General features: G+C 42.0%; 1 protein-coding gene across 2 annotated transcripts; it reads left to right on the top strand.

Annotated features, from left to right (window-relative positions):
* The first annotated feature begins 4,859 nt into the window (after window positions 1-4,859).
* On the top strand, window positions 4,860-10,388 carry CTSL (cathepsin L). Of its 2 annotated transcripts, none has more exons than XM_072360184.1 (8): window positions 4,860-5,009; window positions 5,617-5,752; window positions 6,101-6,223; window positions 6,310-6,465; window positions 6,800-7,024; window positions 8,592-8,760; window positions 9,054-9,171; window positions 9,963-10,388. In XM_072360184.1, exons 2-8 carry the CDS (start codon window positions 5,627-5,629, stop codon window positions 10,060-10,062), a joined length of 1,017 nt encoding a protein of 338 aa, XP_072216285.1. In that variant the 5' UTR covers window positions 4,860-5,009; window positions 5,617-5,626; the 3' UTR covers window positions 10,063-10,388. The 2 variants fall into 2 exon arrangements, with proteins under 2 accessions (XP_072216285.1, XP_072216284.1); XM_072360183.1 differs by having other exon boundaries at window positions 4,931-5,059.
* Window positions 10,389-18,334: the final 7,946 nt, after the last annotated feature.

The raw sequence follows: 18,334 nt of genomic DNA, 5'->3' as shown, positions 1-18,334 counted from the left end.
CATGTGAACTATTTTTTATTTTTTTTCCTGTAAGGAAAATGAAGTTTAAATCAGTATTTGATTGTTTCATTTGCCTCTCCCCTTTTCTGTAAGTAGCTTTTATTTAACCTTCCCTCATATGATCTATTAATGAAGTCCAGCCCGTAACTTTTAAGTTTAAAAATAATTCCTCACATCACTCACAGTCTCTAACCTTATCATGGGAAATGCTTTCCAGCACGACAACTTGCCCTTTAGACAGCCCTGCTCTGAGAACAGCAGGAGACAGACAAACAGATTTTCTTTCATCCTCTGCAACTGTTTGCAGCTTCTTGCTGAAGCACAAACATTGCACTCAGGGACTTAAAGGTTTATACCTCTCTGAACTTTATTACTACTTCCTTTTCAAAACAGAAACTTTGGCCTTTATTTCTTTAAATTCAAATGGATATGAAGTACTCCCCCAGGCCCTCTTGGAATTCTCTTAGAATGCCTTCACTGTAACCTCTGGAGTAAGGATGCATAGTAAAATATCAGTCTTAGTGAGAGGAACTTTACAACACAGACAGGATTTGCAATTTCCAGCCTGTTAGAATAAAAACTTTAAGAAAGCAAGGAAACAGTAACTTCTTGTGTGTGAAACTTGCAGAGAAACATTTCTAACGCAAGGGAGAAAAGTCATCAAAGTTCTGTAAGTATTAGAGAAATATCAGTGCACTGTGAAAATGTTTCTACATCTGCAAACTTCAATATTATCAAGTTAATATGATACTTCCCCATCTCCTCCTCCTTTTTCCCCAAGTTAACTTTTAGAATCGCAGACTTTCCAGAGCTCAGAAATGACTATCCACTAGAAATCAAGAGACACTGAGCGAAGACTAAGGAATCTAGCTAATCAACACTCCAGTCATAACAAATCTCCCCCCTCCTTCCTTCCTGCAAAGCAAGCAGTCCCTTTCATCATTCCCCAGTTCCTGTGTCCAGGTGAGATATTGAGATGTAAATTGAAGCCACCTTTGCCTTGTGGGCCATCAGGGAAACTGGAATGCAGTTTTATCTGTTGCTTTTCATCTCTTCCGAGATCACAAGACCACTAAAAACAAAAAGTTGCTTCAGAAGGGCTGTGTTGCTGTTCCCCCGCCATCTCCAAGGTGGTCAGACAGCCAGCAGAACCCTGTCTATGTTCCCTTGAAGCAGATTCTGCTTCTTTTCTAACCTACTAACAATGCAACTGACTTCACTATGGGTACTCCAGATGAAGCACCCTTTGAATCTGATTTCATAATAAGGAGAAACCTAAGCAGAGATTAAGTGGGTACTTACAAATGTTTTTAGTGTTGAAGGATCATTATAAACTCCAAAGTCACCTGAGGTCTTCGGTGAGGAATGCCCTGTCTTAGGGAGAAAGGAATTTTTTATGGAGCTGCAAGAATGAAAACTATTTAGGCTTTTTGGTGTTCTTTATTTGTCATGTTCAAATTAAGAGATATTAAAAAATACCTACAGTTTCTAAAACATTACGGAAGCTAGCTTTAAAAATATGTATTAAAGTAAGCAGTATTTCTTAAGGTAACATAGATACATCTGTTCCATGACAGTTTTTTCACATCCTCCTAACTCTCTGATACAGCCACTTTGAAAACTTACTGCACTTGTTTTCTGTAAGAATCATTACTGTAAAATATAAGTACAGTTTGGTTACATTGCTGAAAGGAAACTTTACCCATGTTTTTAATGTTCTCTTTTCCTATGGACAAATGCGTCTCTGGCATATTTTACACTAAAGCAAGGCACTGTCATCTAAAATTAGTACAGTGCTAAACTTGGTCTATATATTAACACACACAAAATAAAAAAATTAAAATAAAATAAAATAAATAAATCTGTGTTTGGGTAAAAGAGGGGCCCTTTCTATCCTGTTGGAAGAAATGGTATTCAGACATACCACTCATCTTCACTTCAGTAAGGAGGCTGGCACACAACTTACCTTGAGATAGCTGGTCCATGGATTTTCTTTAGTGCATATCCTTGCCACAGATGAGTATGACACAGCTTATTTTGTTCACATTGAACGGATGTTTCTGATACACTGTCAACCTGCTGCAGCTTTGCAGGTCAGCTACCTTTGCAGAAGAGCTCTGCTTTTTTGATTTCTGGGTCTTTTTCCAGCAAATACAGGTAAGCCCATTCCTTACCATTTGCACCAAGGTAATGAAGACAAAAGTGGATGTCAAAGAGAAAAACAAATTTTAGAAATTCTGACTTCAAATAATTTAAATAGCAAATGGTGAGGGGATATGTGGAGGAAATATGTGCAGCAATGTAATTAAGGGCAGAGTTGGAAGGAGCAGAAAGGAATCTAGCTTTTGAAGGGGGAAAAAATGGAGAAAGTAGTTGAACAACCTATGGAAATACCTGGTAAACTGATATGTCCACATAGCAGTAATAATTCAGAGCAAGCTGAAATTTAATGTGCTTCAAGAATTTCCAGAAATTCTCTGGTGTTATTTGCTCTATAAGGCAGTTAAAGAAACCTGTAATGTGAGCTGAGCTTCATAAGAGGACTCGCAGAAAGAGGCAGCACAGTAGATACACTCTGTGTGATCCCATACTGGCTGGTGACATGGTAACCTCCCTGAGGCAGGACACAGTGTTATCTGGATAAGCTTTGGTTTGCCTTGGTGTATCCCAGCGTGCATCACAGCACACACGTGATTCATGGCGCAAGACTGTAATGCTGACTTACCTCCTGTCGTGCCAGCTAAACATCCTGCCCTTCTAAAAAAAGCAGCCCTTGTCCACAGTTCACTGGAAACTTAAATGTAGCCTTTCAGTGCTCAGTTGGTGTCTGATACAGTTGCAGAGACAAAAACACAGGACTGAAAATTTCTCTCTGCTCAGGGCATATCAGCCAAGAGCTGCGAAGTAGAAACATCCTCCCATCCCCCAGACCCCACAAAACACCGTTAGTTACACAAACTATGAAGTCATCTCACTATCATGAATCATTTGCATGTAAGTTAGTTATGGAGCAAAGTTTCAAGTTGGAAAAGTACAAATGTATATTCTTATTCAGCGCGTATCTTTTAAATTCTCCTTACAAACAAGGAATAGAACATTTTCCTTAGGAAAGGCCAGACTTTGATAGCAATAACAACCATTGTTTGGCAATTAAAAATACAGATTTTAAATATTTAGCTGAATAGAAAGCACATGGATATTAAGGTTTTCAAATGTTCGTACACAGATCTTGTCCAGATGCACACTGTTGCAGATTATGTCATATATTTTTCTTCCTTCAAAAATATTGTTTATATGGTGGCTATATGGTCGGCTTGCTACTAGCAGTAACAAACCACAGAAATTTAGAGCCAAACATAAACTTTCAGAACCCTTAGTCATAGAGACCTCTTGAAATTTGATAACACATCTTTGCAAAGCAACTATTAAAAATGATGAGCAAGTAATTACTAAAAAATCATGATGCCTCCAGTATGCTTTTGCTGCATTCCAACTCTGAGGAAATCCTTTCAAAGTTTCTTCTACAAAGACCTCATGTTTTCCTACTCAAAGCGATATATCTGCCTGCATACAACCATCCTGTCAGCCCTGAGTGTTTGTATGCAGCCTTTGACTTAAGTAAGCAGCTCCGTTTTTAAATGTCTTGTTTTCTCACAGGTTTTGCAAGGTAAGTTCATTATTGTTGGTGTATTTACACTTCACGACTCTCTCCCTCCCTTTCTCTCTCTCTCTCTGTGTGTAATGGCTGCTTTGACAACCTCTTCAGCTTCTAAACGTGTATTTGGCTCTGAGGGGCCTCCCAGGGCCAAACACTGTCCCCATGATAATCTGGTCAAGGAAACATGTTTTGTTTGTCCCTGCATGTTGTGACACATTTTGTGTCTTAAGACATCAAAGAAGGGAGAAATACCTATCATGTGATTTCTGCCTTTTCTCTGTTGTGCAACAGTTCACAGCCCTGCATTTTACTCCATGTTTGTAAGGGAAAGCAATCAGAAGTGCTGTCTTTACAAGAATTTACAGAAGAGCCTCGCATAGCTCCTACAGTTATTCTATATATTGAGGCAAACACCCTGTTAAAAAACAAAGCCTGTCTGCTCCCACACTGAGTCCACACACAAATGGTTTAATATTTCACTTGTGCCACAACTCTCAGTGTCACAAACCCCTTTTCAGGAGACACTACTAGGTGCTTTCTCTACAACGATAAGGTGAAATACCTGATTCTTACTACGTCAGGACCAGAGGCAAGAAAAAAAACAGTTTTCACAAATTAAATTGGGTGGGGGGAACGACTTTCAGGAACAAAACCGTGCACTGTAGCAATACAGAAACCTCCAGCAAGCAGCAGCAGTGTTCCCAGTCTGGAACTGGCCACAGCAAGGCAGGCACCTGTCCGGAGAAAAACAAAGCAGAAGGGAAAAGCCAGTGAAGTCATACGCCCTAGTTTGTGCCCCGGCAGGCACAAACTTCAAAGGGACAACATGCACGGCTCCCGGGATGCTCATCGGCTTGATGTAGTCAGGAGGGATCAGTGGGGCTGCACTTGTGTTTCTGCGGTTTCAAACAACAGGCCTTTCTTCCTTTCCTTCCAGATTTGTTGCCTTATGCTCTGCCAGTTACGAGTTTTACTCTGAACTCCTAACAGCTTAATACTCCACCGCTCTCTCTTACTGGACAGCATCTCCACAGCTGCCTAAAGCAACAGCCGGTGCATTCGGGGACCCCCAGGGCGGGCAGCTCCCACAGAGACAGGCAGCCTCGCTTCACTGCTCGGGGCGGCGGACAGGCCGCTTCAACTAGCTCCGCGCACAGCCCCGCGGCCCGACCCTGCCTGACCGCAGCCGACGACGGCGCTCAGAGGGCCCCCAACGCGAACATCGACCTCGGCCGCGGCCCCGTTCCGAACGGCCGGGCGGGGCGAGTGCCGGCGCTGCCGCCAATCGGCGCGGTGGGGCGGGCACGGCTGCGGTGGCTATAAAAGAAGGGGTCGGTGGTACTACCGGCGGGTAAGCGTTGCTGTGCTGGGCGTGAGGTGTTTGTTCCGGCGTCTATCAAGGTGAGCTAGGCGGAGAGGTTGCAGGCGCCCTCGATGGTGGGTCCCGGCGGGCCCTCCCGGCCTCTGCAGGCGCGGGCACGTAGGAATGAGGCCGCCATTCCTAGGGAGGCTCCCGCTGAGCTGCCCCGCCGCCGGCCCTGGTTTTGGGCCGCTCCGCCCGACCTTGTTTACGGCCGCTGCGGAGGGCTCCGAGGCCCAGCGAGGTGGTACGGAGGTGCAAGATGGCCTCGAGGACCGACCCTAGGGGTGCGCCACGGAGTCTTCAGCCTGGCAGCCCGCCCGGCCCGGGGGGGGCCGGGGTGGTGAGGGTCGGGTTCCAGAGCTGGAGTAGGGGGTTGGGGGAGGAGCGGTGTGCTTTCTTCTCCTGTCCAAAGAGAGCTCTCTTCGAGATCTACGTCCATCTTGTTAATTTCTTCTTGCAAAGTAAGAGGGGAGACCGAGTCTTCTGCTTTGAACGGATTTGTTTCAAGCCGGGTATTTCAGCTTTAGAGGCTGTGAGGCAACAGGACTTGTGTGCATATTGTTTTGTCCGATGGGCGTTGCTCAATTTCCGGCAGATCTGTCAACATGTACGTGTGTCTGACCATCCTGTCCCTGTGCTTGGGGCTGGCCTTTGCTGCACCGAGACTAGATCCCGATTTGGACAGCCACTGGCAGCTGTGGAAGTCCTGGCACAGTAAAGATTATCATGAGGTGAGTGCCTGTTGGGTGGCCCCTGAGACGTGTGTTCAGCTCAGCAAATGCAGAGCGCTCTCGGCTGGGCCCCATCAGCTGAGTCACGGCTGCTTTGTTTTAATGCTGGTCGTGATTTGCATTTGTGGAATTAAGTCTCTCTTCCTAGGTCCTTTTGCTTTGTTTGTATAACAGCTCAGTTGTGCTGTACTGCTTTTCATATGAGCGTGGCAAAGCATCTGTTTCTGGAAGTGTTCTAGCTCTCTAGAGGAGTTTGTTTGCCTGAGTATACAAGCTGTGACAAAGCATGCTATCACTTGAGTGAAATTTTGAACTTTCTCATCGAAATTTTTTTTTCTGGCTTCTCAGAGAGAGGAAAGCTGGAGGAGAGTGGTGTGGGAGAAGAATCTGAAAATGATTGAACTCCATAACCTGGATCACTCATTAGGAAAACATAGTTATAAGTTGGGGATGAATCAGTTTGGTGACATGGTATGTACATAAGCATGAAACATGCAGTTCTAAACAGAAGTGTATAGTATAGTAGGTGATGACTTCATGTCTTGAATTTTCTGTAGACAACAGAGGAGTTCAGACAGCTGATGAATGGCTATATACACAAGAAGTCAGAAAGGAAGTACAGAGGATCCCAGTTTCTTGAGCCCAGCTTCCTTGAAGCACCGCGATCTGTAGACTGGAGAGAGAAGGGATATGTAACTCCAGTTAAAGACCAGGTATTCTATGGTGGTGGACTTTTGTCTAGTTTTCCTGAATGCTGCCTCCATGTTCATAGAGGAGAGATGCTGTTGTTTGATGAACCTGAGTGCAAGCGTGCTGAATGAAGTTCCATTTTAGTAAAATTCTGTACCTCATTAGAGCTATTAAGGAGTCATTCTGTGCTAAATCTCATAAAACTAAAACAGTGTCTCTACTTGAGCATAGTAGAATCATGAAACTGAAGTTGGTCTTCAGGCTTTAGCTTTTCTAATGCTTAGATAAATGGCATGGGAACTGTAATTGCATAATATATCCAACATAGCGACTTGTGATTTTGCATCTTTCCTTCAGGGTCAATGTGGCTCTTGCTGGGCTTTCAGCACAACAGGAGCTCTTGAAGGCCAGCACTTCAGAAAAACTGGAAAACTTGTTTCACTGAGTGAACAGAATCTGGTGGACTGCTCCCGCCCAGAAGGAAATCAAGGCTGCAACGGTGGTCTCATGGACCAGGCTTTCCAGTATGTACAAGATAACGGGGGAATTGATTCAGAGGAATCCTACCCATACACTGCAAAGGTAAATGTTGTAGCTGAACGTACTGCAGATACAGCATCTTTTGTGTGAACTATAAGTGTTAGGAAACTCGTAACTGGGAAGGATAAAGGCTAAATAGCCATCAGTACATCTGCTTTTCCTCTTGCATCCTTCTAAAGAAATCTAAGATGGCTGTTTGCCCCAGGTTCTGTGGCAGTCACATACTGCACTGATCTTTGGGAGTCAAAATTGTAGAATCAGAATTGCTCAGGTTAGAAAAGACCTTAAAGATCATCAAATCTTACCAGACCAGTTGGAAAAACTAGAACAAATCTTGTTATCGCTTCCCTCCTGTCAGATGCCTTATCTTTGATGACACCCCAAACTAAGACTTGGTTCTTGTCAAAACCGCTTAGTCCTAGGGATTCAATTCTGCTTCTCATAACTAAGCTGTTTCCTATGGACCAAGTAATTCTTGCAGCAGGTGTGGATTTTCTCAGATTTGACTATGTCTTATATTCTGCCTTTGAACTAAAACTGCATAAATTCAGGTAATGAGCAGATTTCTAAAATACCTTTAATGATTTACCAAAAGCTTAGCAGGCATGGGAGGACAAAAAGACAGTGATAAATAATGGTGTCGCGTAAGTTGTAATGTTTGGGTTTTGACTACTTTGAGTTCTGCTGCTCACTAGGGACTTTCCTTGCAGTTTGTCTTCTGTTGACTGGATGTGCAGTAACAGTGGCATTCACTGTGAATAACACTGGAGGATTTGGATTCTTATCTGCCTGTATCCTGCTTTTTGTTGTTGTTGTTGTTCTTTTTTAAACTTGGCTCTTTCAGCAATTCTGGTTGTTTATAGGAAGTGCTAACTTGCTGAGTGTGAGAAGTAAGCAACTGAGGCACATGTCTTCCAAATAGAAGAACATGGGCCAACTTATGTTCTAGTTTCATCACACAGATGAAGCAGGAACATGCACACTTGATTTTTTTTTTAATATCAAATTGCCAGATGCCCTGACTTGACCCCTTTCCTGAAATAAATGCCTGCACAGTTCGGGCGTGTGAAGAAAAAAGTAAAGAAGCACAAAAATACAGGAATACTGTAAGCACATACATTAAAAATGAGTGATTTCCAAGTCATTCTTATTGGTTTTTAAGACTGACAGACTGTGGATTTAAGTGATTGCTCAGTTAGCAGCTTCTGGACTGCTTTGAAATTAATGAATACTTGGCTCTCTTTCTTTGCCTATTAATGCATTCCAGACATTGTTTTCTTAGAAAAGAAATTTGTCTTCCTTATTAGAGAAAGCAGTTTTCCTAGATGTGAAGGTCTTCTGCATCCCAGTAAGCCTTTCATTTTAGGCTTTTCAGCTCTATGCGTTTTGTTTTTTTCCTCCTTTTTCTGCATATCTGAATAACTCTAAAGCAGTTTCCTTTGTTGGGAACACTTTGAAAGAAGACCAGAAGCAACTAACTAGGTCCTTCTAATTCTTGCTTTCAGTGCAGTGAACTTGTGGTATGTCTGGTAGTTCTTATGCTCACCTGTGTGTAAAGTAGAGAACTATGTAGTAACTAGTTGTTTTTTCTTAATTTATTTTAATTCAGGATGATGAAGACTGTCGCTACAAGGCAGAGTACAATGCTGCTAATGATACTGGCTTTGTTGACATCCCTCAAGGACATGAAAGAGCTCTCATGAAAGCAGTAGCAGCTGTGGGTCCAGTGTCTGTTGCTATTGATGCAGGCCACTCTTCATTCCAGTTTTATCAGTCAGGTGGGGATTTGTTAGTAACTTGCATGAAGAGAACTTGAGTACTCAGTAATCACTTGCTCTTCAGTTTAATAAGTGCAAAAAAATCTGAGTTTATGAAGTAAGACATATGAGTCCTTTTAATCCTAGCCCAGGTTTCCACACTCTGTGCTTCTCTTGTATATGCTTATGCTTGCTGCTTACTTTCTCCCAATGATACATTTCACTTAGTGCTCCCCTCTCAGCACGGCTTGAGCTAATCAACACAATTTTGAACACAAGGGAGTTTGTTCATATGTGATCTTCTGTTTCCTCAGGTATCTACTATGAACCAGACTGCAGTAGCGAAGACTTAGACCATGGTGTACTGGTTGTAGGTTATGGTTTTGAAGGTGAAGATGTAGATGGAAAGAAATACTGGATTGTTAAGAACAGGTAAGACTTTTTTCTATGTGCATTGTACTCTGTGGGAGGAAGGAGGGTGATTTGCCTTTTGGCCTAGGGGGTATGAGGAGGCAAAAGAAATCTACATATGGAAAATCTGGAGTCTGTTCTTGGGGTATTGCATGATGAAAGTTAAAAGCCAGCTTTGGCTGCTGACTTGCTAGTAAATAGGCTGTTAGCAGCAACTGCATTCCTCTGCATTTTCAGCTAATTTAAGGGATCAAGGGAGCTTGGTGAAAGATTAGCCCATGCAGGGAGTAGATGCACTGAAGTGGTAATGCATAGGAGAGCAGGAGGAAGAACAGGTTATGGCAGTAGGGGACCATGAATTTTCAGAAGTAGTGGGGCTACTCACTTGTGTAAAAGAGGGTAACATTTGAATTTTCAGGATGTAGTTACCCTCCTGGGCTGGAAGGGGGAAAAACAAACAAACAAAAAGAACAACAAAGCAATTTAATGCCAAAGGGCATATCACATGAGTTAGTCTCCTGCTATCAACATTAGCAGGACACCACCCTCTTGCTCCCTGCAGTCTTGGGTCCTCCCTTAAAACTGGCTGGGAGCATTGTCTGAGCTCCAGTACCAGTAGTCCAAAATTGTCCTCTTGTGTACCTCCGTGTACAGCTGCACTAGTTGTTTTGTTTTTTTTGTCCTTCTGTTACATACATCTGTTTACAATTTCCTGTGAATATGGAAGGTAGTTCTCAGTTTAAACGCTTCATGGAGGAATAGTGAAGAAACCTACTGGAATATGAAAATAAACCTTTTATTTCTGATTGCAGCTGGGGTGAAAAGTGGGGTGACAAAGGATATATCTACATGGCCAAAGACAGGAAGAACCACTGTGGAATAGCAACAGCTGCTAGTTATCCACTTGTATAATTTGGAGACTGAACATTTCAGCGCAAAAGGGGATAATAAACTGAATGACCAAACACGTTCACACAGCTGGTAGACCTGTATTCTTCAAAAGTCAACTTGATTTTTATTTTTTTTTTAAATCTCTTGAACTCTGTTTTACATGTTGGTGACATGCCACTTATTTTAATTTAATGTGAATGTTGGTATGTAAACAGCTTGTAATATTGCTGGCTTTTAGCTGCTTAATCTAATAGGTTCTCCTATGTATTTTTTTTTCCTTTAAAAAAAAAATAGAAATGTGCTCAAAGGTTTACTTTTTAAATAAACACTTAATTTAGTGTGTAAGATGACTGGCTTTTGGTCTCTCTTTCCACTTGGAGCTCATCATTTAGGCATCCGGCATAGTACTGCTAATGAAAATCTGTCTTATCAATTACATAAATGTAGCTGTGCTTGAGGATGAGGAACAGCTTTTATAAACTGGAGTATTAATGGAAGGAAGAAAAATGCCTTCACTGGAAAAAGCAGAAGTGACTGAAGTAGATGCTCATTCTTTGAATTCTTTGGTAATCTGGAATATCATTATGAAATGTTGTTGTTGCCCTGTGACCCAGGGGCAATATTATGGCTCTTAATACTTTATAACAAAGACTAAGTATTTTTATGCTGTGTTCAGCCTGTTTATTTCTTATCCAGAATACCATGTTTCTAACCCCAGTCTTTCCTCATACTACCTCATATGAGCTTATTTCAGAGCCTTGGTTTCCTTGTGATTGTGAAAAACAAGAAGAGGGTAAAACAAGAAGATCCAAAGCAAACATTCAGTGAGAAAGCTTGTTCCTTTCTGCCACAGCTCTAGTTAGGGAAATAAGGAGGGGGCTGGGGGGAATGGATGCTTCCTGTAAAAACTAATTAGACCCTAGTTAGCTTCTCCTGCTTATAAACAAGGGGACACTTAAAGTTGTGGAAGCAGAATTTCCTTATTGTCGAGGAAGTTTTAAGGTAGCAGTTCCTAAGCATTTCTTGGAGGGGAGGGACAAGAAAAGCTGAATTCAGAAATACAGAATAACTAAAACTTCATTGCTCTTCAGCTGTGTGTCCATGTGCTATTTACAGATGAATTCTTTCAACCTGAATGTCCTTGCAAACATTTTTTTTCTAATGGAAGAGCCTCCCTCAGTGGCTACTTAATAAGCTACAGCCCAGAAGCGCTGTTTGGGATTGAGCTATTATGTGGACTTGTTAAACCTGTTATGGAGAGCATCCACACTGCTTGGTGGAAGTTACGTAGGAAACAAAGGGGAAGGAGAGCAAATGGTGGTACCCATAAGGTTTACGCTTGGAAGAAAATGTCAATTATCAGTGGTCTATATTCAGGATGCCAGGAAACTGACTTCCTAAGCTCCATATGCATTAGCTGATTTTCATTCTTGCATCCCTAGAACTGGGAGTGGACAAAAACCTGTCTCTCTCAACACTTCAGTGCTGGACATAAGGTATTACTAATTTTCTGCCTTTCTTCAGATAAGATAGAATATCAAGTGCAGTGTGAGCTCAACACAAAGCCTGCTAGTACTTCAGCTGCCAAAGAAGATGAAAGGTATTTGACTGTAAGAGCCAAGGTTACTAAAAGCTGCTGGGAAAACAAGATATTGTTTATGTACAGAAAGGAAAGGAAGAGGAGATAACTTTCTGAAGCCGTATATGCATAAATGGTAATGTAGTTCACAAAAGAGGCATCAGCCTATGGCTTAAAAAATAAAAATAAAAACATGATAAGCCAGCTATTTGTATGCACTAAACCTTGCTTACTTCTGGCTGAACATCCTCCAGTTTGAATGGAATTATCATGAAGCTGACAGGGTAAAATAAGTCATGCAGATAACTGGGTATTTACACAGACATCTTAAGTAAAAGCCTCAGCCTACATTTCTTTACACAATACTGTAAACGATAAAATTTGTGTCAGTTGCATGTAAGCCCAGTGGTAGAAATTTAAACCTGTTGCACTTCAAGAATTGTTTCAAATCTGTTTTCCTGATTCCACTGTGTTTGCCTTATTTTCTGAAGAATTGTATTGTTTACTGTAGAAGTATTATTACAAAGTTTGCTGTTGGGGAAAGTGGTGTATCTCTATAGAGTTTTTCCTTTCTAAAGGCAAAGCGGGCATGTTACGTATGCACACACAAAGCTCCTGAGGTATGTCCAGAAAAGTTATGGGCTATTAAAGCTCTTGATGTCTATGTTCCTACATATTTGCTTCCAAAATTTTTGAAGACTTTCTTTGGATTAATACTTCTGTTGATAACCAGAGTTGCATTTTTCCACAAAGTGTATTACTTTAAAAGATCCTAGTGCACTCCTTACCATTAAAATGTCCTGACTGGACTATCCTGTTTAGGTCCTGTCTGCACTGGAGCTACTGGTGCTGCTAATGGAGTCTTATATCATGCATGTCTAAATACATGATTTGAGTACTATGCTACATGCATGATAGATGTTCTGTACAATGATTAAACTGCCATCATTGCTTGCCTTCATCTTCATCATGAAAATGAACTGTTTTAATTAAATTTGGGAAGAAAACAGATTTTGCACTGGGTTTCTGCGTGCTGGTGCTTCTTTGATCAGGTTTGTCCCAGAGGTCTCAAAATAAAAATGTCTCCAGTTTGTCTGGTGAATGGATTTCTTTGTGGAAAGCTTTCTTTGTGGATGGTTATAGGATTCTAAACAGAAGTATTTGTAAGGCAAGGAAAGCCATGAAATGAAATTATTCCTTTTGTACACGAAGCGGTCATTTGAATTTCAATGAGAAATTGATTTCACCATTGTGAAAGAATGTATTCCTTTTCTCTGAAACAGTAGTCATTTTCTTATCCTATCTGTGAATGTTAAACAAAACTGAACTTTATTTACTTTAATGTGTGTTGGTTTTCTTCACTGCAGATGTTTAATCAGTTTCTGAATATTTACAGTGCTGTTAAATAACCCTACTATCCTCCTACGAAAACTATGCAGGAAAGAAAATTTCAGAATGTATTTAAGGACTGCCATGACAAAATAATAGCTTTCATTCCACACTGCTGAATCTTGAAATCATTATTGACATTTCAGGTGAGTGCAGGGATACCTAGAGCACGTGGAAGGAAGGATACGATCAGACACAATATTCCTTCCAGAAAAATCCCATTCAGAAAAATGAACCTTGGTGATGTTTGGTAAGGTTTCTCTGCATACAGACTGTGAACTTTGAGGAGGATGAGGTTTGTCCATTTGCTAAAGATCCATGGATGGGTTAATTTTGTTATTTTAGGGGCCTCAGAAGATGAATCTTCACTTGTGTTTGCAGGGAACTTGACTGTGCTTTATTTCTTTTCTTGTCATGCTAATTTGGATAAATATTCGTTTCCCAGTGATCTTGAAAATTGATTTCTGCAGTACTACTTATTTTTACCACACACATGCCTGTTGAAGAGTTGCTATTAATTTTAGTGAGTCAAGGTCCAAGGAAACCAAGATGACAGACATTTATATAAAAACCACACTGGCTTATTTCTAATACGCAGCTTCTTTGTTTTATTCATCTATGGTTCTCACCTTCTCCAGGAGACCCCAAAGCTACTTCTCAGTGCAACCTGATAGCTTTTCTCAATAAAGTGATACTGGAAGTAGATACCTAGAAACATCAGCATGCATTTTTAGATGTGGCGCCATAGTTCTGGTTCCCACCCCTCACATCCCTCTCAGAGTAACAGAGCATTTAAGAAGCACACTTGTGGTCACTGGAAACCTGTTAGGAATCATTGTGGAATGTAATTTCAGTTGCAGTATCTACATGCATCCAAGAAACTTCATAGTCCCATTTACTAGGTACTCTGTAAATCCAAAAGCAGGGGAATCCCTCTTCTCCCCGATCTTTTAATCTGCACTAATAAACATGCAGCTGAAGGATGGGAGAGGAAAAAGCCAAAAAGCAATGAATCTACCTGCTAGAGGTTGTGCAGTTGATTAGCATCTGTCTGTTAGTCTTAAGGACTTCTCGCTTTGTTTTTCCCATTCTAACTTCAGCAGAGCCAAAAGGTAAGCATACAGTTTGTCTTTCACTAAACTTTAAATCCCAGGACTACTTTTGTCTGCCTGGCCCTTTTTCCTTCACATTTCTTCCCTGATGTCTTTTCATTGAACAGCCAGTATTCTTTTATCTCCCTAAGTTAGAAAGATAAATTGTGCTATTTTGTTAAAAGAGGAAGAAAATTGTCCATGCAGGGAGAAAACAGGAAGCCCTCCCAACAGGAAGCACAATGTGTCACCTGGCAGGCACCCGGCCTGCCTGTACTGGGTGACACTTCTGGGGCACGTGGCAGTGACTACTGCTGTGCTGCAGGTGATGGGTGTGGGGACAAGCTGGCTTCTTCCTTCCCAGGCATTTGCTGACAGTGCATTGTAATGCAGGCGGGAGCCGTTGGGGTGTAGCGAGTAGTCATGCCTGGGCTCTGCCTCAGCATAGTCCACAGCTCCTGTAGCGAGCAGGGGAATTATCTCCTCATGGAAGCCTCTCCTCAGAAGTGATAAAATATCCAGCAGGCAACCTGTACAGCAGCTGACAAGAGTGTTCGGATCAGGCTCCACTTACCAGCCTGTGAGTACTTTGCTGTCCTGGCCAACATGCTCTGCAAGTGAGCTCATTGAATGGCCTCATTCGACAGTCGTGGTCAGAACTACAAAAGCTGCCACCAGAGACCCACTTGGCTTCTGATGAACAGGATCCTGCAAAACCACAGTGTGAATTGCAGAGCTGAGGGGGAGCAACTCTGCAGGGTGGATCCCAGCACGAATACCAATCTATTATGCTCCATCAAGTGTTAAAATCAGCTCAGTGAAATCATGCATAATCCAAATACAAGTTTGGTTTAGATCTTTGTTGTCACATTTGCTAAAATCAGATCTGTATCTGCAGCAAACAAGGAACAAAAGCCAAAAAGCATTTTCAGTAGAATTAAGTGTAGTGTGTGAGCAGTGTCCATGATGGCATGGAGCAGTAGGCATTGTCTCCTCACAATATGTTAGCTCCTGTTCCTATTGATGACTGTTAGCATGAAGACTCTCTGTCAGTGTGTTTATTTTTACTCTCATTTAAGCCTCCTGATACATAGATAAGAAGTGTGTATGGAAAACAGATACTTTGAATTCCTGCAGGTTTTCACAGCTTTGTCATCTTTCCTCTGGTTATCTTTCACTTCTGGTCTATATGCATCAATCACCCTTTTTTCTTTATGAGCCAACTGGGTAACCCAATTTAGTTAAACTAAAGTCCTAACTGTTTCTTGTAATTATTCTGAGATTTACTGCTTCCATTTTACACATGATAATAAGTTTTGCCTGTTTTTTCTAGAAATATCAGTTGGCTTCGTTAAAAAGCGAAATAACTTCCTGCATGTATGCTGTGTAGAAAACAGGATGAAAACCAGACTTTTGATGTAAATGCTCAAAGTCCTGTTTCAAGCAGCATTCCCATTTCAGCTCTCTTGCTCTCTTGGGTGGGTGCTAGGATACCCCTGGTGACTGAGACAGGCTGTGCTGCTGCTGTGGGCCTGCGGTCACTGTTCTGCTGTGCGTGCTGAGGCAGCAGTCTGCTGGACCCATGCCAGCCCAGATCTGTTTCTAACCCCCAGCCTTGTGATTTTAGTCACGAGGCTGCTGCATTTCTCTGTGCCTGGCTACTCAGGCGAGTTTAATTCCCAGTCCAAGTAACATGCAAAACAAATGATTGTTTATTAGCAGTGGGGGGCTCTGCATTTTCTTCTGTTTTTGGACACCAAACAATGTAGGTAGTTCATTTTACTTCTGAAACAGGTGAAAATACATTCTGAAGTTGGTGTCATTTTGAGGCATAATGTAAAGCACCAGCTTCTTCCACAAGCAAAGTGCCTTCACCCTTAGCTCAGTCAGCACCAATGGTGCTGGGTTCCCTGTTCTCCATCAGATCTGGAGGCAGCTGCCAGTGAGTCCTCTTTTTCACCTCTCCAATCACTACATGCGACTTCAAGATCCTTAAAAAATGAAATACTGTGAATCATTTTCTCCCTGTCCAGCTGTCCTCACACAGCTGACCACAAGAAGTTGTGGTTCAGCAAACACAAGGGCTTTGCAGGTAACAACCCTGCACCACAACACTGAGGCTTGTTCCAGACAGCTCTGAGGGAACAGCCTGAACAGGTCAGACACCAGGAGGGGAAACTTCGAACTCTGGACTTGGGGACTAAAAGGGGCCTGGAGGTGTGAGCTGGTGCAAGCTGGAACCTCCCATCTAGAGCACTGCTGCACTGCCTCCAGCACTGTGCCCTTCCCCTTGTCCCTCTCCCCTGCTCTGCCCCTGGCAAGGCTTTGTCACACATAATAGAAGCCATGTAAATACATCAGAAAACTTTTCAGGTTATGTAAGTTAGAGTGGGACCTGATGAAACAGCAGTGCACACCAAAGACAGTTGCTGCTTACTTAATCCGTGTTTAATAAGCAGCACAGGCTGCTTACTGAGCTGAGATGTTCAGAGCAGAACTGATATCTCCGCAGGTGGTGATCTGTGTTTTCTGAGCATCAGCAGCTGTCAGAACTGCAACTTTTTGAAATATCAGCCACACAGCACTAGGCTCTGCACAGAAGGGTGCCTAGGATTGCATGCAGATTTTGCTACGGAGTCAGGCAGTTCAGATGCATTTACACTGAGAGTAAGGCACTGAATACCTGAAACATTTCAGTATGCTGACAGTGGCCGAACAGCTCACACAGAAACACGGATCTTAGTGACTAGGGTGTGCATACCAACCACAACATGATCTTCACTTCAGCATGTCCCTAAAAGCAGTGGTTAGAGGCCCTGCGGTTACTGAGAGGGTTATCAAGTCCCTGTCCTCCTTTCTGGCCCTTGGAAACAGGGCAGTTACCAGTGGCCCCACTTGTGACGTGGCACAGGTATTGCAAACACCTGAGATAAGCCACAAATATGCTTGTGTTTAGATTTCCTCTTTTAGAAGTGCGACAGGATTTTTCAAGATAATGCTGAGTTCACCTCTCTCATCAGTGCATATATGGAGATGGGAGGGGAAGAGAGAAAGACACTAAATATACATGTAAATATATACATATACATGTAAATACATACATACAGTGTGCACTAGCTCTCATAGTCAGAGTACACAATTACATGCTCTGTGATATAATTGCTGCGGCTGTCACCTACACCCTCCCAGCTTTTTCTACTTCCACTTCATTCTCCAGGATTTAAGTGTTGCTGTATTTTGTTGTTGATAGCAGATATTCAGTAAGCATGTAACAAAGGACAGAGTAACAAGTATATGCTGAGTACAAGTACAAATACACGCTGATCCTAGGCAGGTGTCAGTGCTACAGCTTTACAGAAAAGCAGATAAAGACCTGTAGAAGGAGTACTGAGGCAGTACTGAAATCACAACCACACCTCTGTGATAACAATGCCTGCAAGTAAATATCCATTCTGTATAATTTTACACCTGCATTTATTCAATACGATAATTCTCTATGAGTAATAGAGAATACTTGTACGTTTAAAAATAACCACAGGGATTTCTTGCCAGGGGTATTTTTAACTTCTGTCCATGTCCTAATGTAGTTCACAGTGAGTTCCTAATCAAACCTCATCTGAGCATGGCTGGGGACATGGAACAGGAAATGAGCAGATGGGGCAGGAGTTGCTTAAGACAAGATGATCAAAAGAAATGCCCATCTGATGAAAGCTGTTGGAGACAGGGGTAATAAATGGGTAATAAATGAATCAGTGTGCTTTACGCTTGAAGTGACCTAAATGTCTGATTTCACTCTCTTTTTGCTTAACATAATTACATATTTCATTTAATTAAGGTTTTTGTTGTTGTTGTTGTTGTTGTTTTCCTCTCATTGCTCAGTGAATGCTTGCTAGTCTCAGGGCTGATTCCATATCTCCTTTGGTAGTGTCAATTGGAGACCTGGCAGTAGGGCACCAGTAGAGATGTCTAGGAATGGAAAGGTGTACAAAAGGGCAAATGTAAACCTGAAATGAGAAACTTTCAAAGTAAAGAAAAATGGAGGTGCACCAATGGCTTTGGTGCAATAAATTATCTTCTGCTGCAGTGGACTGTGGATAAATGGAGAATAGGTATGATTGCAGTGTCACATTTGCAGCAGTGCTTTATTTTAATTTGTGCTACTGAAGTGCCACTGAGGTTTACATGTCTGCACATAACATCAGAAATCTTCCCATTCATATGAAAACTGTCATTC

Source organism: Excalfactoria chinensis, chromosome Z (assembly GCF_039878825.1).
Source record: "Excalfactoria chinensis isolate bCotChi1 chromosome Z, bCotChi1.hap2, whole genome shotgun sequence".
Lineage (NCBI taxonomy): Eukaryota > Metazoa > Chordata > Aves > Galliformes > Phasianidae > Excalfactoria > Excalfactoria chinensis.
The sequence above is the reverse complement of the archived record's forward strand: the minus strand, read 5'-3'. Positions and strand labels throughout refer to the sequence as shown.

Bases quoted from the DNA above. Each gene is read 5' to 3' on its own strand.
- CTSL (XM_072360184.1), top strand. From the start codon at position 5,627: ATGTACGTGTGTCTGACCATCCTGTCCCTGTGCTTGGGGCTGGCCTTT. The intron at 6,224-6,309 runs GTATGTACATAA...AATTTTCTGTAG, and splicing joins TGAATCAGTTTGGTGACATG to ACAACAGAGGAGTTCAGACA. The intron at 9,172-9,962 runs GTAAGACTTTTT...TTCTGATTGCAG, and splicing joins TACTGGATTGTTAAGAACAG to CTGGGGTGAAAAGTGGGGTG.